General features: G+C 44.2%; 1 protein-coding gene and 1 long non-coding RNA gene across 9 annotated transcripts in view; one reads left to right on the top strand and one right to left on the bottom strand.

Annotated features, from left to right (window-relative positions):
- LOC128348306 (solute carrier organic anion transporter family member 4C1-like) overlaps window positions 1-20330 on the bottom strand; it is a 61847-nt gene extending 41517 nt beyond the window's left edge. For 2 of the 8 annotated variants that reach the window (XR_008318067.1, XM_053304162.1), the window contains exons 1-5: window positions 19384-19941; window positions 13517-13780; window positions 9426-9620; window positions 5410-5506; window positions 435-556 (exon numbers count right to left, since the gene is read on the bottom strand). Coding sequence is in view for 7 of the 8 variants with exons in the window: in XM_053304162.1 (XP_053160137.1) it covers window positions 435-556; window positions 5410-5506; window positions 9426-9620; window positions 13517-13780; window positions 19384-19588 (883 nt within the window). In the remaining variant the exon portion in view is untranslated. Of the gene's footprint in view, window positions 1-434; window positions 557-5409; window positions 5507-9425; window positions 9621-13516; window positions 13781-19124; window positions 19334-19383; window positions 19943-20045 lie in introns of those variants that run through there. The other 6 variants (XM_053304156.1, XM_053304157.1, XM_053304155.1 and 3 more) reach the window with 6 other exon arrangements.
- Window positions 20015-23361, top strand: LOC128348307 (uncharacterized). The gene is made up of 3 exons (XR_008318068.1): window positions 20015-20118; window positions 21163-21263; window positions 23215-23361. It is a non-coding gene; the product is annotated as an uncharacterized LOC128348307 (long non-coding RNA).
- The last annotated feature ends 1184 nt before the right edge of the window (window positions 23362-24545 follow it).

The following is a 24545-nucleotide window of genomic DNA, read 5'->3' on the forward strand; positions in this document are numbered from 1 at the left end:
CTATAGATTCATTCTCATGATCAAAATTAGGATAATAGCAGTTCCCAGCCAAGGTAGGAAAGGTATCCGCACTCCCAACTGGCAGTCAAGTGCTGGCAAAGACCAAGGTAGGAGGAGCAGAGAGTGATCTTGTGGCAACTGGGACCTGGATAGGATGGGTGTGACCAACCCACTTTCTGTCCCCAGCATTTTATTGGCCGTGGACTACTATCCAACACAACCACTTTTCCCTCTTCTTGCCCTGACCTTTGCAAACCCCTGACTGACAATTAAGAGCATGCACAGCTCTCCTATCCTGGCTGGGAACTCCTTCTACCCCATTTAGGGTTGTAGGAACAACCCCTTTATGTTCCAATCTCCTTTCATACTAGAACCTTTGGAGTTGCAATGAGGCATCCAACCACTCAGGAGTACACCATCACCCTACTTCTTACCTGGCAGATGTTTTGGAAAATATGAAAACGGTGCTACTAAAAGCCATGTACCGAAACAGCATACAACAAATGATATCCACCAGGCTCCAACCCAACGTGGGTCATCTGGATCAATGTCTACACTAGGAAGATATTAATTTAGCAAGCACAATTTTAATATAGATATGTCAATTGAGAGAATACCTAGACAAGTTATTCTGCTTGATCAATTATGCATTTTTGACTTATCATATTGTTGCCCTTTGTTAACATGAATAAAAACAGGTTGCTTACCTGTAACAGGTGATCTGGTAGTGGTTCCATACATTCATAAGGACTGGGTTCTGCGCCTGCGCAGACCATACTTCGGATAGAATTCTCTAGCTTCTCGCAACGCCCAACCGCCAGCAGTGCGTGGCTACAGTACCCTTAAACAGCGGTTAGGCGTCTCCTTTCCTCAGTTTTTTGGTGATAAGCCATTCATTCAGTTTGACTGAGGACGACCGGCCTTTAGATGCAGAGCAGATGTTACTGCAATGACGTCTCACAGGTTAGCACCGTAGCTTATTCTTTCCTTTCCCCATACATGCAGCGGGGATGGACGGGCGGGTCTTATGAATGTATGGAACCACTACCAGATCACCTGTTACAGGTAAGCAACCTGTTTATCTGGATAGTGGTTCCAACATCCATAAGGACTGGGTGAATCACAAGCTGCAGAGTTTGGTGGTGGGTGCATAAAGCTATGGTAGGATCCTTTTCAAAACCGTCCTTTCAAATTCAGCCGCAGATGCCAACCTACTGTCCAAGGCGTAATGTTTGATAAATGTTTGGTGCGATGCCCCCGTGGCAGCCAAACAGATGTCCTGAAACCTGATGCCCGACAGGTGCACTGCAGAGGCTGTGTATGCCCTGGTGGAGTAAGCCCATATCTTAGCAGGCGGAGCGACCTTCTGCAAATCATAAGCCATCTTTATTAGCTCTACCAACCAATATGCCAATTTTTGGCGCAATGAAGGTTGGCCTTTGTGCCGGCCCTTCTCACAGACAAATAGGAGTCTTGTTTTATGGCTTTGACATGTGGCTTTTAGATAGTAAAGCAGAGCCCTTCTCACATCTAGAGAATGCATTGCCCTGTCCAGCTGCGTTTCTGGATCTTTAAAGAAGGTTGGTAAGACTATATTCATATTGAGGTGGAAATCAGAGATGACCTTCAGTCTAAAGTCTGGATCCAAAAGCATTACCACACGGTCTGGGTAAATCATGGTATATGGTTCATCTACCCATAGGGCCCCAAGTTCACTAACCCTCCTTGCCGTGGTTATCGACACTAAGAACAGGGTTTTCAAAGTTGTTAATTTTAATGATGCTGTGGCCATGGGTTCAAAAGGCCCCTCTGTAAGTGCCCCTAGGACTAGTGAAAGGCTCCATTTCTCAGCAGGTTGTCGAACAGGTGGGTATAGATTATTCATCCCTCTGAAGAAGTCCTTACATTTAGGGTGTGTGAAAACAGTCTTGCCATCCCACCCCGCGTGCCTGGATGACAAAGCGGCCATGTGGACCGCTAGATACATTGGCTAGATACATTAGCCAATCCCGCTCTCTTTAATGAGATGCAATAAAGCAGTACCTCCTTAAATTGAGATTCTTTTGGTCGAAAATAATGCTCCCGAGCACAGGAGCAAAATCTCTGCCATTTTGCCTTGTAGTTCTCTCTCGTAGACCACCTATGAGTGTTCAAAAGGATCTTCTTCAGAAGCCTGTCCTCCAAGCTGTTAGATTGAGTATTGACAGGTTGGGGTGAAGGATCTAGCCCTGACTCTGTGTTAGCTGATCCTTCCACTTGGGGAGACGTATGTATGTCCCCTTTTGAAAGTTTGTGTAGCAGCGTGAACCAGAGCTGACGAGGCCACCACAGAGCTATCACGATTGCTCGTGTTCGTTCCTGGAGGAGTTTGGCCACAATTCTGGGAAGGAGCGGTGTTGGTGGATATATGTAGAAGAAGCCCCTTGTTCATTTATATTGAAAGGCATCGCCCTTGGAATGCCTGCCTAGACCCATCCTGGAGCAGTAAACATTGCATTTCCTGTTGTTTTCTGTCGCAAATAGATCTACTTCTGGTCGCCCCCAGGTCAGAAATAGTTCCTGAAGGATCTCTGTGTGCAGTTCCAACTCGTGTTGATGCAACACAACTTCTCTGCTCAACGCATTCGCCAAGCAGTTTAGGGTGCCTTTGATATGTATTGCCTGCAAGTGGAGACCCCTCAGAATACAACAGTTCCATATCTGCAGGCTGAGATTGCACAGTCCGCGTGACACGGTACCCCCCTGTTTGTTCACACAGGCTATTGCTGTGGTGTTGTCCATCTGCAACTGGACTATTGTGTTTTGTAGGCTGTTTTGAAAAGTGAGTAAAGCCTTGTACGTAGCCAGTAGTTCCAGGAAGTTGATATGCATGAGAGCCTCCTTCTGATTCCATAGGCCCTGAGCTTTTCTGTTCCCCATGTGGGGCCCCCAGCCCCGCATGGATGTGTCCATCGTCAGGGTGCAAGACGGCAACAGTGTCTTGAATGGCACCCCTTTTAAGAGATGAGCCCCCTTCATCCACCAACGTAACGACAACAGTACCTTCCGTGGTAGTATGAGTCGCTTGGTCTGCGGTTCTTGGCTTGGACAGAAAAAACGGAGGAACCACAGTTGCAAACTGCGCATTCTGAGCTTTGCATAAGGCACTGTGGTGGTGAATGAGGCCATCAGGCCCAGAAGAACCTGAATTGTTCTCGCCTTCTGTTGTGGTGTCGTCTGGAATTGATGCACTAGGGCGCATATGCAATGGTACCGCTCTTCCGGTAGATACGCCATCTGTCGAAGCATATCTAGTCATGCTCCGATGTACTGCAGGCTCCGCGCCGGAGTTAGATGAAATTTTTTCCAGTTGCTCTGGATCCCTAACTCGCTTAGCAAGGACTTCACAACCTCTATGTCGGAGAGTAATTGCTCCCTGGTTTTGGCCACGATCTTTATTGAGAGGCAAGCGGTTGAATAGGTTCTCCTTCCCAACACATCCAGCTTGCACCCTTCTTTGTCCGTTGGAGTCGAATGATGCTTATCCCCATTTGAGGCTGTAGCATAGTCTATCACCAAGGAGTTTGGTGTGGGGTGCCTAATCAAATACTCGTTTTCCTCCTCCTGAACACGGTATAAGACTTCCAACCGTTTGGAGGTAGGCGTCAAGGTCTGGAGCACCTCCCAAGCAGACTTTGCTGCCCATGAGATATGAGGTAACATTGGCAGATAAACTGGTTGTAACCCCGCCGATTTTGCTGATTTCTTCTTTGATGTCGAGGTATGTGTCGCAGTCGAAGCAGCTAACACGGCATCTTTTGATGATGCTGCCTCTGAGAGTTGTTTATTATTATTATTATTATTAACATTTATATCTCGCTCTTCTTCCAAGGAGCCCAGAGCGGTGTACTACATATTTGAGTTTCTCTTTCACAACAACCCTGTGAAGTAGGTTAGGCTGAGAGAGAAGTGACTGGCCCAGAGTCACCCAGCTAGTTTCATGGCTGAATGGGGATTTGAACTCGGGTCTCCCCGGTCCTAGTCCAGCACTCTAACCACTACACCACGCTGGCTTTAGACTGCATCATAGCAGGTCTCAACTCTGAGGGCCCTTGTTGTTTAGGCTGCAATGCCTGTTCCATTAAAGCCACTTTAAGACAAGCAGCTCAGTTCTTTAGAGTCTGCTTATTGAAGGTAGAGCAGACGGGGCAACATGAAAGATTATGGGCCTCTCCTAAACAGAATAGGCAAAGTTCATGCCCGTCTGTAGAAGAGATTTTCCCACGACAGTCACGGCACCTTTTGAAGGTGGTTTTTCTCTGGGCTTTTCCTTGCTTGAACTCATAGGAAAGCCAAATAAGTCAAAATAAGTGGTGGTAGTTTTCCAAAGAGATATCCGTGAGTGTTCAGAGTCGTTAGCTAGAAAAGTCCGTCGTCCATTCAGAGTCGTTCGCCAGGGAAGTCCGTCGTCCGTTCCGAGTCTATTTTCCTTTTTAAAAAAACAAAAAACTATCAGATAGTCTTACAAGGGTTGTCCGATAAGGTCTGTCAAAATCCGTGCCAGTCGATATCTAGTAATCGTCTGAAGAGCAAAGTTTCCCGAAGATGTGATCGCTTAGGCAGTCAACAAGAAACTCAGGAAAGGAGACGCCTAACCGCCGTTTAAGGGTACTGCAGCCATGCGCTGCCGGTGGTTGGGCATCGCGAGGAGCTAGAGAATTCTATCTGAAGTATGGTCTGCGCAGGCGCAGAACCCAGTCCTTATGGATGTTGGAACTACTATCCAAATTTATATAAATACATAGATGTACTCCTATATCACCTGCTGTGGCAATGACTAGGTTTTAAAGTTCTAAAAGCAGTTAGCAAAAGATTCCATGGGATATTATTTTACCACTTTATAGCAGAGGTGGGTGGCGGGGGTGTCTGTGAAATAGTTATTTGACCAAGACAGCCCAACCCAAATCCATCGCTGATCTGGGATCCAAACTCAGATTTCCCAACTCCAATTCAACATCAGACTAGATGGTAAGAACTTATTTCTTATCCACTATCCAACAAGGAAGCCACCTAATGGGGGAAATGACTTGATTAGGAAGCCAGAGGTTGACAGTTTGAATCCCCACTGATATGTTTCCCAGACTATGGGAAACACCTGTATCTGGCAGCAGTGATATAGGAAGATACTGAAAGGCATTGTCTCATACTGTGAGAGAGATGGCAATGGTAAGCCCCTCCTGTATTCTACCAAAGACAACCACAGGGCTCTGTGGTTGCCAGGAGTCGACACTGACTTGACAGCACACTTTACTTTACACCCACCAAGGACCAATAAATTGTTCACCATATTCACACTGTAAGAGACATGGCTTACTAGAATTCCTTTTAAGACACCTGGGCTTGCATTATGAATATAAAAAAGTCCCTTGCCTTCCCGGATGTTTGAAATCAACATAGATTCTAAGCATCTGGCCTCCTAACACATAGCCAATAGCAGGACCCAATGATGACATGGCATAAGAAATTCCTGCAGAGAAGAGAAATAAGTTTGTATTTCAAACATAAAATGCACATTTTTCTCATTTGGACTGCATGGAAGATGTCTACAGACACTTAAAGCATATAGACTGAATGCGTGGAAGAGAACAGGATCACTGCGGCAAACCTCATGCATGTTCATTGACTGTGTACAAGCCCTACATGACTATATACTGCTTTTTGCTAAGTTCCTGATCCCGCAACTCTACAACAGTGTAGATTATGTGCAAAGTTGATTAGGGGCATGGCCTGCCACCACAATCTTACTCCCACATTACATATTCAAAGTGCTTTAAATGTCTGTAAAGAAAAGCCATGTTGAGCATTTATGATATATCAAGAAAGAAAATATATGTTCATCACATAGAAATAGTCAGAAGAAATTACCTTGGGTGTGCCCAGAGAGCTGGGCAATGAGAAAGCATAACATCTTTTCAAGCAACGTAAAGGTGTTTCCCACCTACCAGTCATGCCCTGCTCACCTCCCCAACACAGAAGCTACTCCACATTTACATTTATTTAAGTTACTTATATCCTGCCTTTCCCTGCTAAACAGGTACAAGGCGGCATACAACACTTTAAAAGAGTAAAAACAACATTAAATCTGTGACTCAAGTTAAATATGCAAAACTATTAAAAATAATATAAAAGCAGATGTGTCACAGTAATAAGTTACAAACTAAAAAACCATGTGAAAGTAAAAAGTCTTCAACTGTTGTTGTTTTTTTAAAACAATGAAAGAGGGAACCTAATACATCTCCCTGGGGAGAGAGTTCCACAGCTGTAGCATCACCACAAAGAAAGCCCTGTCTTTGGTACCCATCAGGCATATTCCAGTTTGAGGTACGTGGGTTCACAGGGGAGTAAGCAGTTCTCCCTGAATTGGGCCCAGAAGCAAATGGGAGGCCAGCAAAATTGGCACAATATACACTAGGTGTAATATGGGCTCTTCATCTGGTCCCAACCAACATCTGAGCTGGAGAATTCTTCATTAATTGAAGTATTCGAATTGTTTTCAGAGGCAACCCCACACAGAATGCATTGCATTGCAGTAGTCAAGCCTGGATGCAACAAGATCATAAGTCAATGAAACTAGAGATGTGCATGGAACCGGCGGGGCCAGTTCAAAGGCGGGGGGGGATAACTTGGGGGAGGGTCCACTTACCCCCACCACCACATTTCCCCCACTGGCGCTTACTGGAAAACCAGTCCGGTGGGGTGGCAGCATAACTCCCTGCCACCCCATCCACTCCTTGGAAGTGACTGGAAGTGGTGCGTGCACTACATGTATGCTGCCTATTATTATTACTATTTATTGCGGCGGCGGGTGCTACTACTACTACTACAAATAAAATTTATTTCATTCTGACCATAAAACAATACTTAAACCTAAAAACAAAACTAAAAATCATGAATTCAATCAAATTGCACAACAAATTCCAGAAAATACATACAATATAATTAATTACTAGCTGGCCCTGCACAGAACATCTGCACCCTAGTTTTCCATCTCTTACCCCTCCCGGACAATTTGGCTCCCTGTGCTGCCTCCCCCCATCCCCTCCTTAAGCCACCCCCTGCCATCCGGGATGGCAGCGGAGGTGGTGAAACCTCCCACTCCCCTGCACAACTCAACTCCCCCCAACTCACTCCCTCACCTCACCTCTCCCCCACAACTCACTCCCTCACTCTCCCCGCTCCACACACACACACAAAGACAAGGAGCAGGAGTGTCAGCAGTTACACCTGCTACGGTAATCAACAAATGGGGAAAACGGGGGTGGAGGCCTGGACAGGGACAGTTCTACCAAAACGAGAATTGGTAGTTCCAGTGCATTTCCTTGAATGCTTGCTTGCACATATATCTGACAACAGGAACCTATGAAAATGGCTGGGTGGAGAAATTTGTACCCTGCACATACCATGACTTACATGCACAGAATGCATAGATAAATCCCCACACATGCATGCTTAGAGCAGCTGCAACCACCTGCCATCTGCAGTAGCTGGCAGAACAGAGCAGAGCAGCAGAGAGAGCAGGCCTCAATGTGGCCTAATACACTTCCTCTTGGCCATTCAATGCTATTCCCCCTGGATGGATAAGGTTGGGCTGTGCAGAGATGAAGAGGCAGCTCTTCTGCAAAGCCCAAATCTTAAACTTTCCACTCCCACCTGAGAGCCCAACCATGCCCCATTTCTGAGCCAAGTAGGGATGCTGGTTTTCAGAGAAAGACAACGTTACAGCTGCACCCTTTATCCTGCATCCAAGTTCACCACCTGTTAGAAGAAGTCAGCCTGCACCCCCTCACTTTCTCTCCCCACAACCACAGTACATCTATGATCTGGTCCTAGAGCATGGGAATACAATCAGTATGATTTGGCCTTCCTGGCACCCCAGAGAAAAGGTAAGAATCGCAAAGGGCTAAGAATGGTCCTACATATGTGACAGTAGCCTAAGGAAATAGCTAGCTGAATAAGAAAGACTAAGAGTTACTCTGGACTGATAAGGGTATTGGCAATGAGTCAGAATCTCTGCCTGAAGGAGTATCCAGATCTGGCAACAATGCAAGTTCTCTGGGAGTATTCAAGGTCAGCACACCTCCTTCCTTCATGGAAGCAGGTCCCAGAGAGTATCTGACCATTAGCCAACAAAAGACTGAGTATCTGCCTGGCAACAACATGAATGCACAGGAGGGTATTGCCAGCCCTAATTCAATCAAGTCTTTTGTTTTCAGCTACTGATGGTCATTTCCAACATGGATACCCACCAAACCATGCATGCGAGGGGGATGGGGTGTGTATGTGCATGCACCATCCTGCACAAAATGCATGCTTTCCCCCTATCCCATGAACACCTCCACACACCTCAAGTCCAGATACAGACTCTGGTCAGATGGTTCTTCACTTCAATCTGTTTCCTTCCAATGAATCTGTTTCTGCTAGGGGTCAGGTGACCTTAAGCTGCCTACCCACCACACCTGAGATTGCTATATGCACTTAATTTAAGCAAATGGCCCCACACAGATCAAAAGTAGTCACAGGACACAACTATGCACCCCCTTTCTCACTGCTTCCAAGACCCCTCAGACAAAGTTGCTCTGACCCAAATGGCGCTGGTACAGAGGAGAGAAGCACACTGCTTCTCTGCCCAAAGCTAGGTCAAAGTGTGCTGCAGGATTTTGGGTTTTCTGAGGGGAATTGTGGGAAGGAGTGGTGTATGGTGCACTATGGGGACCACAGGGTGGGGAATGGGTGGTGGGTCACCACACTGCCTTCGGCATGGGGAGTGAAGGAGCTTGGGTAAGGCCTGACTGATTGGCAGTGTTTTAGATAAAGAGTTTTAGATAAAGATCTTTTCCAGTCCTAGCTAGATATGCCAGGAATTAGGCCTAGGGCCTTCTGCATGCTAAGCATGTGCTCTGAACAGTGGCATCATGGAGATCTTCTGGAAGGCAATTTGAGGCATAATTAAATAGCAGCTGAGGATGCCTAAGATACTAACAAATATTTGTCTTCGTAACATGAATCTGTGCAAGCAGGAGAGAAGCAATGGTGGTTTTAATGGGAGTATAGCACTGGATTCCCACCTCGCAGTCTGGACAGATGGCAACTGAATCTGACTAAATTTCTCTAGGTTTATTAATTATTTATCGTGTATATGCTACCAAATATGTGTATCTCTAGGGAGTGATGCAATAAAGTATATCAGCCCTACTCAGCCAATAACAAGCTAAATGCTAAAGTTTTCAGAGTTAGAAGCTCTCAGTTGCAACTTGCCCTGCTGCAAAGTCATTAAATACTGGGATGTTATTGTAAAGTAAATGAACAGAAATCACAGGAGATGCTGTGCACAAACACATAACTAAGATAAATGGCAATTTCAAGAAATAAAGGTGAACTGAGCTTACCTATATAAATTGAAGCTGTGTGTTTTGGGACACTATCATCAATGAAAACTGTTCCCAGAGTGTAAAGGGGAGTTCCTCCTGCTCCCATTATCAGCTGTCCCAGAAGAAAAACATAGAAGAATCTGGAGAGTGTGGAGCTGGATTCGGCAGTGCACGACATGTTATGTGCTCTAGGATGAAATGTTCTGCAGGTGTCTAAAAATAGAGGCACTGTTCTGTAAATGTAATCTATTCTTTTAAGGACAGACAAAATGCTCTTCTGACTCTGTTTCTACTCCTCCTCTTACTAAGAATGATGGCAAGTCCCCAATTGTTCAAGCTTTCACAAAACCCAATAACTCACATGTAACACTGAAGAAATTATCAAATAAGACAATACTAAAATGAATATACAATGAATGCTAATTCAGCCTGTTCATAATGACTCGATTAAACTACAATTAAATGCTATAGCAACAAAACTAGGGATTGATTAAACAGGCACTTAAAAATTACACAGAGCAATAAATTTTTGCTGTGCCAAACGTTGCTAGCTTCTTCAACATGAATTTATCACTCACTTTGGCACAACTTTTGACTGATGGTACAATGTGCTGCTTTTTCAGCAGCATCACTAACCACCAAAATGAAAGGAACAAACCAATGCTCTAGATAAAGGGTTTTTCACCATTATTTGCTTAAGAGCAGCCCTGCTGGATCAGACCAAGAGTCCATCTAGTCTAGCATCTGGCTTCCCACAGTGCCCAATCAGAGGCTTCTGGGAAACTTTTTTCTCCAAGGTAAATTTCCTAGATCACCAATCTTTTGGGCATCTCAGATGAGCAGCCCATGACATCAAATGCAGCATCTAAGTAATGCTTCTCTTTGCCTCTGTGGATACCCTCAGTTTGGTTCTAGCTCCCACAGGGAAAGGTAAGAACAGAAGAAAAAACACATCATGTGACAGTAATAGCAATTAAACATTTCAATGTGTTATCATTGTGCAAATATATGCAGATGTCCAATGTTTCGTTACATTATCAGGTTAGTGCATAAAAGTAACTTGGCCTAGAGACAAAACCCAAGGTGTGGAACATGCTTCCTCATACTCATGCCAATTTAGTAGATCAATAGACAAATTGCCTACATTTATCAGCAGTAATAATATTCTCTAAATTGGGGTAGGTAACCTTGGCTCTCCAGGGGTTGCTTAATTACAAATCCCATCTAGGGATGTGCAGAACCAGCTTGATCGTGAACTGGTCTACCGTGAACTGGTTGGTTTGAGTGGTTCAGTTGTGAAACACTTCAAACTGGTTCATCGAACCAACCGGTCTAGCCATTCAGTTCAAACTGGAACAGCAGTTTGGTCTGAATTCAGACTGAACCACGCCGAACAGTCCATGCACACCCCTACTCCCATCTTTCCCAGCTGAATAAAGGCAACAGAGTATGGAAAATGTGTAATCTAGACCAAGGCCAACTCAGTAACATGTATTCTCACAAACATTTAAAAGCCAACACAAATTGACAATTTCTTTGTTTCCCAGAGCATAATATACTATTCACATGAGCAGCCCTACTGGGATTTTGCACAGCCCTCTGTGTAGTCTGAGGTTCCCTCCTGGGCTTTTATCCAGGTAAAAGGGCATGCGTGCACCCTTTTCCCGGGGTTCCCAGTTGTATGAGTGTGCGGGCTTCAGGCAGTGCGAGCACACACAGAGCCAGGCAGCAAAAGCTCCCACACTCCTGGCACAGTGCACTGAGGGATGAGAGAGGACTTCCTTCTCCGGTTCCCCGTTCTGCTGCTTGCTGCAGCACAGCTTGTGTGCTGAGGGAGCAGAAGAGGCTTCACACTTCATTTGATCATGTGTGGGGAGGCAGGTAGGAGCCTGCCTCCTTGCCAGCATTTTCAATTGTGCGAATGACCTTATTGTACACTGCAGGCAGGCTGCTTTAGTAATATTATTAATAATATTTTTCTACCACTTTTCAACAACAAAAAATGTATATAGCAAAAGGAATAAGGAAATGGTTCCCTGTCTGAAAATGGTTCTAAAAAGACACCACCAATAGCCACTGGAGGGGTGCTATGTTGTGTTGAATAGGAACAGTTGCTACCCTGCTGCTAAATATATGAGCCACCACTTTAAAAGATACCTCTTTGCAAAGTTGGCAGGGTTCACAATTTACTCAGGCTAATTGTAAACTTTCAAAGTCCACTATCTTGTTCTTTTGACTTAACTTTCAACTTCTTTTATACAAGAAGTGGAGAAAACAAATCTTGCCTATGGTATTTATTTATTGAGAAAATGCGTACAATACATATTGAATCAGAATGGGATCATTTCATAACTAAAATCATTCTGTTGTGACAGGACCTGCTCCCCGTCCCCAGGAAATTCAGTCTCACTGAAGCCACTTTACTTCATTATGTAGAACTCAGCAAGAGCTAAGAATGTGCCAAAATGGGATTTGGCTTCCAAATTGCCAGTACAATCCCTTTAAAAATGAGGACTGCCACTGCCTCTTTAACAAGGAGGAGAGCAGGTCCATACCTGCTCCTCCCCAGCTTGCCGCCACTTCTGTAGTACCAGTGATCCTCCTGGATAGCTTCACAGGTCAGTGGGGGGTCTCCCAGCTGCCCCTGCACAATGCTGGCACGCACATGGCCTCCATGCACGCACGTAGCCACTTCCTGGCGGGTGTCATGTTGAACACCTATCCTGCAGCATCATGACAGGGCAATGTGGGTGAAAAAACAGCCACCACCATTACTCTGTTTTTAAAAGATATATATTTATACACATGGTAATGAATGGTTTTCCAAAACTGAACCTCATTCATAACCATTCAACATTTTGTCCAATTTCCAAATGAATGTTCCAATGAACAGAAATTAGTTCAGTTTGGTGCAACTTTCATTCAACCTGAATATTGCTATGTACTCTCCACTTCCTCAAGAGGTTAGAAGCGTTAATTTATTCTGGATGAGAACACTCTGGAGATTTAGGACATCTCTCTAAGAGTAAGAGAGCAACTTCAAAAGCCCCAGGCTGCACCTACAGTTTCAGCTCTAGCACTCTCTCTCGCTCTCTCTCAATACCAAACTCCCATTTCTCTCTCCCTCTCTCTCTCTCTCTCTCACACACACACACATACACACACACACACTCTCTCTCACACACACACAAACACACACACTTCTGATCCTCAGTGAGAGGCTGTCCACCCATTCAAACAAACAGAGAGGTCCCCCAATTATCAGTGAGCACTGGCTCCCATAAGCACTGGCTCCCACAAACAATAATAAACAATGATATCAGCCTAAGAAAGGAACGGCCAGTCACACCAGCCCTTAACAACACTTTGAAAATACAGTAATTACTTCATGGCAACAATCTTACACTGAGAATAGGTTAATTTCCTTACATAAGATAGAAATGTGCACGGAACCAGCGGGGGGGGGGGCGGTGGCGGCTTTAAGGGTGGGGAAGGATGCACTCCCCCGCTGGCCATGTTTCCCCCTCTGGCACGCGATTCCCTAGAAGCCTGTCGGGGCGGCAGCATACCTCCCTGCTGCCCCGTCCCATCGTTGACCGGATATAACCAGAAGTACTAGCTGCACCTGCACACATCATTATAGCTCATTTTGGAAAGAGCCATTGTTGGAAAGTTACACTTCAGACTCTTACATCTGTATAGGAGAATAATGCTGTGTTGCTGTTGTCACTAGGTGTCACTTGACACCTAGTCATTTGACTCTGATTTTAGGAAGATCAATGCTTTGGTCTACATTGCTGTATTCTATCAATAGGTGGGGCGTTTTCCTGTTAGTTTTTTGCTTTCAAATGCTAATACTATACTCTGCAGTGCTATGTTCTGAACAGCAGCAAAAATAAGTGTATGTGCATTATTCCCGTCTAGCGAGGATGTACACTGGAAAACAGCACTCATCCATCAAACCTGAATAAACAACAGAAAAAGACAAGTTGACTGTATAAATTCATACTGGGTTTCATATCTATATATTGAACCCATATCTTTAAAAACAACTTTTAAAGAAATGTAAAGTAGTGGTGGTGATTTATTTTTTTTTAAGAAGAGCTTACCATCAAATCTCTCTCCATATATATATTTCCCACTAAAAAAATGTGGAAAGGAAAACACAAGTGATCCTAATCCTATCAGGAAAGATGCCAAAGCCAGCCATCGTGGTTTGTGCCCTCTTGCACCGAAGAAAGACACGAAAAGGCATAAGACACAGAATGAAATGTCATAGCCGGCAGAGATTACACCACTGAGGAAGCTGTTCATTTCAAAGCGCTTCTCAATAGTGGAAATGCTCACATTCACTAGTCCATTTACCACAATGCCTAGAAGAAAAAGACATATAATTAGACAATCAAATTATGTTTTTGTAAATGAAAATTTATTCCTGAGGAGTATCATTCCTCAAAGGTGGTCAATTCTTGTGAAAGAAACATTAACATGAGCCAAAACATACATACTGAAAACAGAGGTAGCCTGAGCTGGAAAATGTTACTGTATTTTATGCATTTGTTACTAGATGCAATTAAAGCATCCAGTAACAAAAAGCTAGTCAGTACGCAAATACTGAATAGTTGCTACTTCACTGTAGCTTTGTCCCAATTCCCTTTTGACTTGTTAAAAGGTCTGATTAAGGCAATATTACCAGATTGATTTCAGGTGGACATTTTGTTTGAAAGTGCCACCACTGATTATGGTATATATTAGGTCACTATATTAGGTCATATTCAAACAACAGCTCATCACTAGCCATGTTTTTGGGCTTGCTATATGTTACTAAAATTCATTCACTTATATGGCTTCTGTTTCTTTCAATACATCCATAATCAACGTGAATATTTTTTAAAAAATATAAGTTTAACATATATAAATAACGTACTAAATTTAAATTCTCATTTTAAAAAATTATACGGTTAAAATTAAATCAGAGATATGATACACCAACATGTACAGTCCCCTACAAATGAATTAATTACTAACACACATATTGAGTTACCTAGGAATCAAAGATGGGTGCAGAGGCGTATCTAGGGAAAATAGCGCCTAGGGCAAGCACTGAAATTGCGCCCCCTGTCCAAATATCTCACACCCATCTTTCAGATAACTTTACTATAATATCAGCTGAAAAATACAAGTCAAGCTCGTTAATCTTTTAAAATTTCAAAAACTATTTAGCAGTGGATGTAACCAGACCAAAAAATGCTGGAAAACTACGAATTTCAGTATGCTGGGGCTCATGAAATACCCAAATACTATCTGGAGGTGTACTTGGAAAACTAAACAGAAGTGCCTGTCTAATTCTCTACTATACATTGTAGCATCACTATTATATAAGTTTTAAAAATAAATGGAGAATTTGACTTTTCCCAGATACTCTGAAAATAATTAAATGATATGCAGAGTAAACTGTGTCACTGCTTGGAATATATTCTAGTATTTCAGAAAGACAGTTAAAATGAGAGAAAGAGAGCAAGAAACTTCCAGTGGGCCTTAATACTAAGGATTTCACACTGATTCAAAGACAAATTCACCATTAATAGCCATATTATTAAGACACCACATTTAACTCACTTATCATAAGAAGCAAAGTAAGAGCAAATGAATACAATCCTAGCTCATAAGTTTCAGCTCAGTATTCACAAGCCCTGATTCTCTGTACATAGTGCCAAACTGAATATGTGTACAGTGTCTTATATTATATTAAATTATTTTTTTTTTTACCTGTAGCCCCTTCAGGGTGCTTCCTATAGGCCAGGGGGGGTGTGTCTTCAAAGGTTACCCCTCCCACTACTGGCCTCTAGGGCCTTGCAGAGACCATTTGAGCATGTGCAGTGGCCATTTTTTAAAGTAATTGTGGTTTTTTTTAAAATGGCCACTGAAAACAAAATGGCCACCACGCATGCTCAAATTGCCTCTGCGAGGCCTGGCATGGCCTAGGGCCTCACAGAGGCCATTTGAGCATGTGCAGTGGCCATTTTGTTTTTGGTGGCCATTTTTGTTTTTTTAAAAATAATTTTAAGAATTTGCGCCCCCTTCAAGTGGCACCCAGGGCATGTGCCCTGCCTGCCCTACCCTAGATATGTCCCCGGATGGGTGTTCTTTTCAGTTTCATTTCATAAAAATGGCCCTAGTTTGCCAGCTACCCAGCAACTACCAGCTCTTGCTTTTGCAAAGTTCTGGGCTTTCACTATCTGTTTCTAAGAAGACTAAACTCAAACGTGGAAAGATATGAGTTAGACAGTAGGGCAGTTGTTTGCAGTGAAGTTGGAGCAAGGTAGAAACTTAGGACAAAGATACAATACAGGGAAAGAGGTGGAGTAGAAAAACAGTGGAATGAAAACTATTCATTCCTATTCAGTACACAGCTTCTTATATTCCCCACACTAGAGGAATATTGTCACAGCTTCTGGGTGCAAGAATCACCATTTCTGGGAATACTTTGAAGAAATGCCTTCCCTGGTTAAAAAGGAAAATCTGTCAAGTGTAAGCAGTGCCACAATGAGATGCTGGGCAACTTGACACAAATAATGAATAAAACTATCCATTGCATTAAAAAAAAGAAAGAATTATGCACTATTTCTTAAACTAGTAAAAATCAAGTTATCTAAAAGTTACTTAAAGTATGCCCTCCTAAATACTGTAAGTACTCTAAATTCATATGTTTTAGTGATCAGATTTGCACCATTGTTTAAGAAATATATGAGGTAGCTGTGAGAAACTTGATTTAAAATCAATGATTTAAACTGTGGCTTTCTCTTGAATTAAATTGCCTTGATTTAATCAACCCATTACTACTACTGCTACTACAAATATTTATATACTACTTGTCAACAAAAGTTCTCAAAGCGGTTTGCATAGGGGGGAAAAAATAAGATGGTCCCATCCTCAAAGGGTTCACAATCTAAAAAAGAAATAACCACCAATAGCCCCTAGAAACCACTGTGCTGGGGTTGGATAGGGTCAGTTGTTCTCCCCCTGCTAAAATATAAGAGGTATCTCTGTTCAGTTAGCAGGGACCAACATATGTACACAGTGCATGTGAGATACCAATGGGCTGAAGGCCTGAAAAACAAGTCCCACCCATTAACCTAAGTGATTTTCAGAGTTGGCACAAGGCTATGCTCAGCCAATTGTAATTCTAACTGATCTAACATTGTTAGGTAGTTGCCTGCTAGGCATGTGCACGAAACGTTTCGGAGGCCATTGTAAAGGCCTCCGAAACATTTCGGGCCGTTTCGGCACCAGCGGGGGTAGCGCTTTAAGGGCGGGGGAGGGTGTACTCACCCCTCCCGCCGCATTTCCCCCGCCGGCGCGCTGTCAGTTTTAAGCCCCTCGGGGCGGCAGCGTTCCTCCCTGCTGCCCCGTTTCTGCCATCGGCTGGAAGTCATGAGTGCGTGTGCGCCCATCGTGCGCGCATGCACACACGACGGGCGCACGCGCAACTTCCGGCCACTTCCTGCCGATGGCAGAAACGGGGCGGCAGGGAGGAACGCTGCCGCCCCAAGGGGCTTAAAACCAATAGCGCGCCGGTGGGGGAAATGCAGCGGGAGGGGTGAGTACACCCTCCCCCGCCCTTAAAGCACTACCCCCGCCGGCGCCGAAGACCTTCGTGCACATCCCTATTGCCTGCTTCTATGTGGTTGCTTCTATAGATCAGTTAGGATTGCCAAGTTACTACTGCCAACATTTAATACTTTTCAGAAAACTTTACAGATTATTTATTTATTTAAAATATTTCTAGACTGCCTGAAACTTGCATCTCTGGGCGGTTTACAATTAAAATCATTTAAAACATTAAATCAATCAACAATTAAAAATCAGTAAAAAGATTAAAAACATTTAAAATCCAGTATTAAAATTATTTAAAACTATAAATCGAATTAAAAGCCTGGGTGAATAAATGTGTCTTCAGTGCCGTTTTAAAAGTTGCCAGAGATGGGGAGGCTCTTATTTCAACAGGGAGCGCATTTCAAAGTCCAGGGGCTGCAACGAAGGCCCGTTCCTGAGTACCCTCCAGATGAGTTGGCGGCAGCTGCAGGCGAACCTCTCCAGATGATCTTAGCAGGCAGTGGGGCTCATGGTGAAGAAGACATTCTCTTAAAAACCCAGGGCCTAAGCTGTTTAGGACTTTATAGGTAATGACCAGCACCTTGTATTTTGCCCAGAAACGTTGCTCAAGGCTTCTCGTTGGAATGATACTGACTGACTTCAAAAGCAATAACACTGGGGCTGGTTACTTAAGGAGAGTTGACTTGCACTAAAGCCTTGCTGTATAGGTGCAAGTGCTCCATCTTTGGGCCCTTTATGGAGCAAGTTATTGACAACAGGGGTGTAGCTATAATTGAGCAGATGGGTTCAAAGAACCTGGGCCCCCAAGCTCCTGAGGGCTCCCCCCAGCTCCACCCCTCCCTATTTTCTTCATTATCTCCCTCACTCTGAAGGGCTGCTGGAGAAAGGGGCAAACATGGGTCCCCTCTCCCCTAGCTATGCTTCTGACTGACAGGGTGATTAGCTGCTGCTGAGCAGGGATGTAGAATTCATGGGGAGGTGGGGCTCAAGCCACCCTCTGGATTCCCTGGGGAGGCAATGCCCCCGCCCCCCGCCTGCCAAGCAGCACCAGCAAGCTCTCATGCTCAAGTTCATCAGTCAGTTGAACAACACAATCAGTCCTGTGCTGTCTTTGTAGCAACTCAGCAAGTTCTTAGAAGGCACAGCTCCCTCTCCGGGCTCTTTCACGCTATGATTCTCCAATTAGAAGTAGTATAACAAGGACACGTGCTCTGCCCAAAGCGACCCCATTCCCTAAGGGGAATATCTTAACACTGCTCACATGTGGCCTCCCATTCAAATGCAAACCAGGATGGACCTTGCTTAGCAAAGGGGACAAGTCATGCTTGCTACCACAAGACCTCTCCCCCCCATGTGCCCCATGCAGACCCTGGGAAACTGAGACGTCTACACCCTTACTGCTGAGGACCTTCTTAGTTGGGTGGATCTCCTCTGTGCCACCACCAACCAATGCCAAGCATTGGCCCTGCTCCTATCCTGATTATAGCCTCTGCTGCTCAGCTGCCCTCTGGCGTAGGAAAGCACTGGTCGCAATTGCAGTGCTTTCCCATTCATTTGCCCCCTCTCCCAATGGGTGGCCCTGGGAGGTGGATGGCGCCTGCTGCGGTCAATCCCCAACCACACACTTTGCAGAGAGAAGGCCGGTATGCCTGGCAGGTGCTCCTTGCAGGCTCCTTCCCAGCTCAGTCTCCTGAGCTGAATGAAGAAAGCTACAAGGCACCCTTTTCTTCTCTGCAGCGTGGCGGGAAAAACAGCCCGCAATACAATACCCCTTCCCTCTCTACTCTATTTCTGTGATGAAGGATGCATGCATATGAACCAGAACCAGGCGTGTTAGATCAGTGCAAAAAACAAACCCCGGGGGGGGGGCATTTTCAATAAGCAAGCCAGAGGTTGCTGGTTCGAATCCCCACCGATATGTTCCCTAGACTATGGGAAACACCTACATCGGGCAGCAGCGATATAGGAAGATGCTGAAAGGCATCATCTCATACTGTGCAGGAGGAGGCAAGGGTAACCCCCTCCTGTATCCTTCCAAATACAACCACAGGGCTCTGTGGGGGCCAGGAGTCGACAGCGACTTGAGAAGGCCCACTTTACCTTTACCACTGCATGAAGGGGGGGGGGACGTCTTTGATCAGGCTATTATCACACAACTTTGAAGAGGATGGATGCGGGGAGGGGGCGCTCTCTAGATCCCGCCCTTTCGGTGGTGGTGGTGGTCGTGTATCGATGCCTGAGGCAATCCTGCCTCCCCAGGGCGGCTCCCCGTCCCGCGGCCGCCACCAGCGAAAGAAAAGGCGCCTTTTTAGGACAGCGCCGTCTTCCGGGGAAGGGGCTCTTCTCTCTCGCGTCTCACCTTGCAAAACTGAGAGGAGGCTGTAAAAGAACAAGTAGCCTTCGGGGGTGTTGCAAACCTGCAGGGCTGGGGGCGCGAACTTGCAGCACTGCTCGTCCGGGTCAAAGCTGGGCCGCTCAAGGCCGGGGGCTGAGGGTCTCTGCCGAGCTCCGTGCGTTGGGCTGGGAGGCTCGAAAGCCGGGTTGTCGACGCCATTTTCCTTCATGGCACTGCCGGGCGCCGCCAACGCTCCTGTGGCAACACCGGGAGCACGTGCTGGTTCTACAAGGCCAGCACCTGCCGCAGCCCAGGGCCTGGCGGGGCTGGAGGGTCGCCAAGGAAAGAGGGAGAGAGAGAGAGAGAGTTGCCTTTTGGGTTGGTTTGCAAAGAGAGGGGACCCAGTGTTAAGCCGCTAGACGTATACGCCTGGCCGAGGATTACAATAAAGGATGGGAATTAAATAAACTTTGTGCGGATGTCCATCGTGGCTGCTTAAAAGTGTGCCTCCAGTGGGATTAGCACTCTGCTTGCTGTCACATAATCCTTCTGCTGCGTGAATAAAAGCGAGCCTTCCACCCCCGCCCGCCCGCCCTCGCGTCCCCCAATAATGCATTGCACAAGAAGAGCAAAAGAACCAGTAGGTGTCACCAATGCCCGTGCTAAATTTTGTGTTCAATACCTACCTAGCCTTGAATCTGTTTCTGTACACATACGATTTCTTTCCTTGAAATCATTTTTTTTTAAAGTGTTGCCAAGGTTTGTTTGGATTTTTCCCTTTAAGCAGTTATGTCAGTGTATGTTTAAGAACAGTGGGGAGGTCGTTTTAAACACAATATGTGACCCTGTCAAATTATATTTCAGACATGTTCAGCTTCATTCATGGCAAATAGAACTGCTGGATGTTAGCAATTATTAGAGCACAAATCCTTCCTATAATCATCTGGAATGTTGCAGACAAAGTGTATTGTGACAGTTAAGAATGACAGTTGATCAGTGACTCCATGGTAACCAGGTTGTTTCAGAACAAAATGAAATAACCTCATACTACAGAGTTATATCTTTCAGCTGATCCTGAAGTATAAATGCTGCAGCACTTATTACTTTAAAACTGCAATCCTCCTCACACTTGCTGGGGAGTAAGATCCATGGGAACCAGTGGAACTTGCTAATGAACTGCCCAGGGATTTATTTATTTTTTTGTATGGGGCGGTATATAAATGTACTTACTTACTTACTAAGTAAATAAATGTTTATTTGTTTACATAGCAAGAACCTTACATGCATTACAGATTCACCCACTGATTTCAAATGAATTAACTGAAGTCAGATGAATGACCAGCAGAATAAATGACTATTGAATGTATTTTTTAATGTATACTCCACTTCTTAAATGCAGTGCTCTCCAATGTGGCCTACAAACGCTAATTGAAAACATTTTTAAAAGCCCATTAAAATTTTAAAATGTAACATTTTAAAAGGCACAGCAACCCAATTTATAAAAGTAACAGCAGCTAAAATATCATATTAAAAGCTGAGCAGATAACTGAAAGCAAGTTAGCTAATTATGTCCAAAGGCTTATCTAATAGGGGGAGTGTTCAGCTGCTTTTTGAACTTGAATAAGGACTCAGTCTGTCGACTCTCCCAGGGAGAATGTTCCATAGACATGGCACTATTACTGAAAAAGCTCTCTCATTTTCCTCCATACAAACTGAAGACTGACTGACTACAGAGCAGGGCTCATGAAGTAAGCTCCAGCAGGTTAATATGTTTTATATACATATGGGGTTCTTTTTCCCCAGTGCTCTTCTAATTACATACAAGTCGTCCCCTTCAATCAAGTGTTGTCAGGGCTTATCTGACCTTGTGAGTCTCTTCCAATTTTTCTGAATCTCAAGAACAGGTAATGGTAGGGTTTAATTTGCCTAGTACAATCCTATAATTGTCTGCAGGAGACCAGTAGTGAACTCCTACTTGTGTGTAGTCTGGAAAAAGCAATAGCATCACCATATTTTTAATCTCCTTTTGTAACATATTCCCACACTTTTTACGCAATGGTTTCTCTGTCTTCAGAAGGAATATAAAAGGCATGTAGGCACTCCAAACAAGCCTCCAGACAGTATAAAAATAAGAGTATATTCTGAAGATTTTAACAGAGATCAGTTATGTCTTAGCCCAGTTTAATTGACCCCTGCTAACTTGGCAAAGAGGCACCTTTTAACATGGTGATGGGGGGGGAGAGCAACTGGCCCTGTCCACCCCCAGCACAGTATCTCCAGTGACTGTTACTGGTGTCTATCTGATGTTTCTTTTTAGATTGTGAGCCCTTTGGGGACAGGGTTCCATCTTATTTGTTTGTTATTTCTCTGTGTAAACCGCCCTGAGCCATTTTTGGAAGGGTGGTATAGAAATCGAATAAATAAATAATAATAATTGTTGTTGTTGTTGTTGTTACTTTGTTGAATTCACAACCCAACTGGTTAACATCACATATACAATAATGAAAGCTAGTGTGGTGTAATGGTTAAAGTGTCAGATTAACACCGGAATTCAGTCCTCACTCAGCTATGAAGCTGATCTGAAGCTTGGTAGTCTTGGTCTACTCACTCTCAGCCTAACCTATCCAACAGGGTTATTGTGAGAATATAATGAGGATGGGGAGAGAAGAATATATGCTGCCTGACCTTTTTGGAGGAAGGGTGGAATAAAATGTAAAAATAGAATTTCCCCTCTTTGTCCATATTGATTAGTCCAGAATAATTTACCACCTACTGGTTTTATATACAAACAGCAAATGAGGTGGTAAAGCTGTTCCTGGACTGAATCACTTTAGAGTATAAACAGGGTTAACTAAGAACTTGCTTTAAAAAATCTTCATGTATACAACAAAACCTGTTTTCCCTGTGGATACCACTTGTTCACGCATGTATTTATTCCAAAGAATCCAGATTATGCTTTTTCCAAACTACTGCATTTCTATTTTGTTTTGATTTCTAAGTATCATTCCAGTTTTTTGAAGGGCTGGTCTCTTGCAATCTTTGAAATTTCCATCCCAATCATAGCAGAATCCTTTCAAATGTGAACCGATATCATGCTAATGGCTCACTTTCTGAAATAGTGTGAAGATGTGGCTTATTTACTAACATCCAATGATTTGTTTCATTTCTAAGATAAGTTTAGTGCAGTACATTTTAATTGTAAAACTATGCAACAGGTTGATAGATGGAGGACACAAGGGAAAAGGAGATAAGATTGGGGATAAACAGGCAGTGGGGAAATTGTCTTCTCATTCGGGAGTTATTCGTACTTGGCTTCAGGCTTCGGGGTAAATGTTGAGCGAAGCCACTTTGAAGTACTCCCGTGGCATTGAGGAAAGCAGCCCCTCCCCTCTGCACTCGATTTTCTTTTGAAACAAGTCCACATGGCATGCTCCGTGTTTTCCTTCTAGCCAATGGAGGGTGGGAGAGAGAGAGCTCCTGCAGAGATAGATTTGCATTTCTGAAGAGAGCATGCCTCTTATCATGCTAATGACTCTATGTCAGTGCCTCTCCCATTTGCTCCAGCATTTTCAGAAAAAGTAGCTTAAAACAAGCATTTTTAAAACAAGAACACACACACACTCTCTTCTGAAGGAGATTTGGGGCAGAAGCCCTGTGTGTAAAACCTCTGGGTAACAAACACAAGTCAGCAAGAGAAAGGAGGCAGCAGGTAAATTCTCAGACTTAGGGTTGACATTTCCAACAGGTTGGTTCTGTTTCAAAATAAATTAAATATTTAGAATTTACAGAGTAAATCTGATGTTTTGCTACTGTCTAAATAAATAATTATTTTCTTGGGCTTTCTTTTGATTACAGTTGCACAAGACTGGACTCGGGCTGAAGTCAGATAAATCTTGCATGAGATTGACTGTCAAAATTTAAACTGGTTGTCCAATTTCAAAAAACAGATGTAAGTTTTTGTTAAAAACACATAGAATTGCATTCTGGAGCTTAAAGAAAGCTATGTGGGAGGTTGGTTGTCAGAATTCAGAGAATTCAGACAATATTCTATTAAACATTGGTATTGTATTGACCACATCATCAGTCTTGGCTCCTGACCCTAGTGATAGAGCAAAAGGAGCAGGAGAAAGTGTGAGATTATAGGAACATAGGAAGCTGCCATATACTGAGTCAGACCATTGGTCAGTATTGCCTACACAGACTGACAGCAGTTTCTCCAAGGCTGCAGGCAGGATTCTCTCTCAGCCCTATCTTGGAGAAGCCAGGAAGGGAATTTGAAACCTTCTGCTCTTCCCAGAGCGGCTCTATCCCCTGAATATCTTAACAGTGCTCACATGTGGTCTCCCATTCAAATGCAACCAGGGCAGACCCTGCTTAGCTAAGGGGACAAGTCATGCCTGCGACCACAAGACAAGCTCTCCTCCCTATAGAATGCATTTGCTGCTTACTTATATAGTGCTCAGGTTGCAACGTTTTCCAGACTTCTTACACTGCTACACTATCTTCAGTGAACCTGTTTACTCTGTCTTCCCAACCAACAATGACAATGATTGTTTTCCAGTATCTGCCTCCTGTTTTTGGTAGGAAATGAGCCAGACTCAAGGTTCTTCTCGGGTTCCACTCAGGAGTTTAGGGATCCCCAGACAGTCAGGCACAGCAATGGTCCCATGGCAAACCTACGCAAAGTGTACCCAAGAACTCTAGTTTCCAAGAGCACCAGGGCAGTCCAGTACAGGTCTCCCTGCATCAGTCCCGTGACAGCAACACTGAAAGTTCAGTGACTCTGAACCCCACAGTTCAGTGTTCTCCAACCTGGGACTCGGCAATCCAGGGATTCAGCTTAGAGGAGGAAGGGTGTGAGTACACGAGGAATACTCAGCCATGTAGGCTTCTGGAACAGTAGCAGGAAGCAACAAAGAAGATTCCAAGAAACCTTTCACACATGTATCTGGGGGCACAAGTCCTTTTATAAGAGTTTATCTTCTGCAAAATCCCAAAGGTGGGAAAACTTTAGGTACAAAGGTCGTCCAAGGGACCTGACTTGAGGAGGGTATGTGTACAGCAGTGGCTATTCAGAGGAAAAATTAAAAGGGTCTATCCTGTCAGATCTGGAGAGCTGACTTGGGACTTGATTTTGATTGCATTCAGGGGTGCTAAGGCAGTTTAAAGGCTCTCCAGCCTCCAGT

The sequence above is a fragment of the Hemicordylus capensis genome, chromosome 2, assembly GCF_027244095.1.
Source record: "Hemicordylus capensis ecotype Gifberg chromosome 2, rHemCap1.1.pri, whole genome shotgun sequence".
Classification (NCBI taxonomy): Eukaryota; Metazoa; Chordata; class Lepidosauria; order Squamata; family Cordylidae; genus Hemicordylus; species Hemicordylus capensis.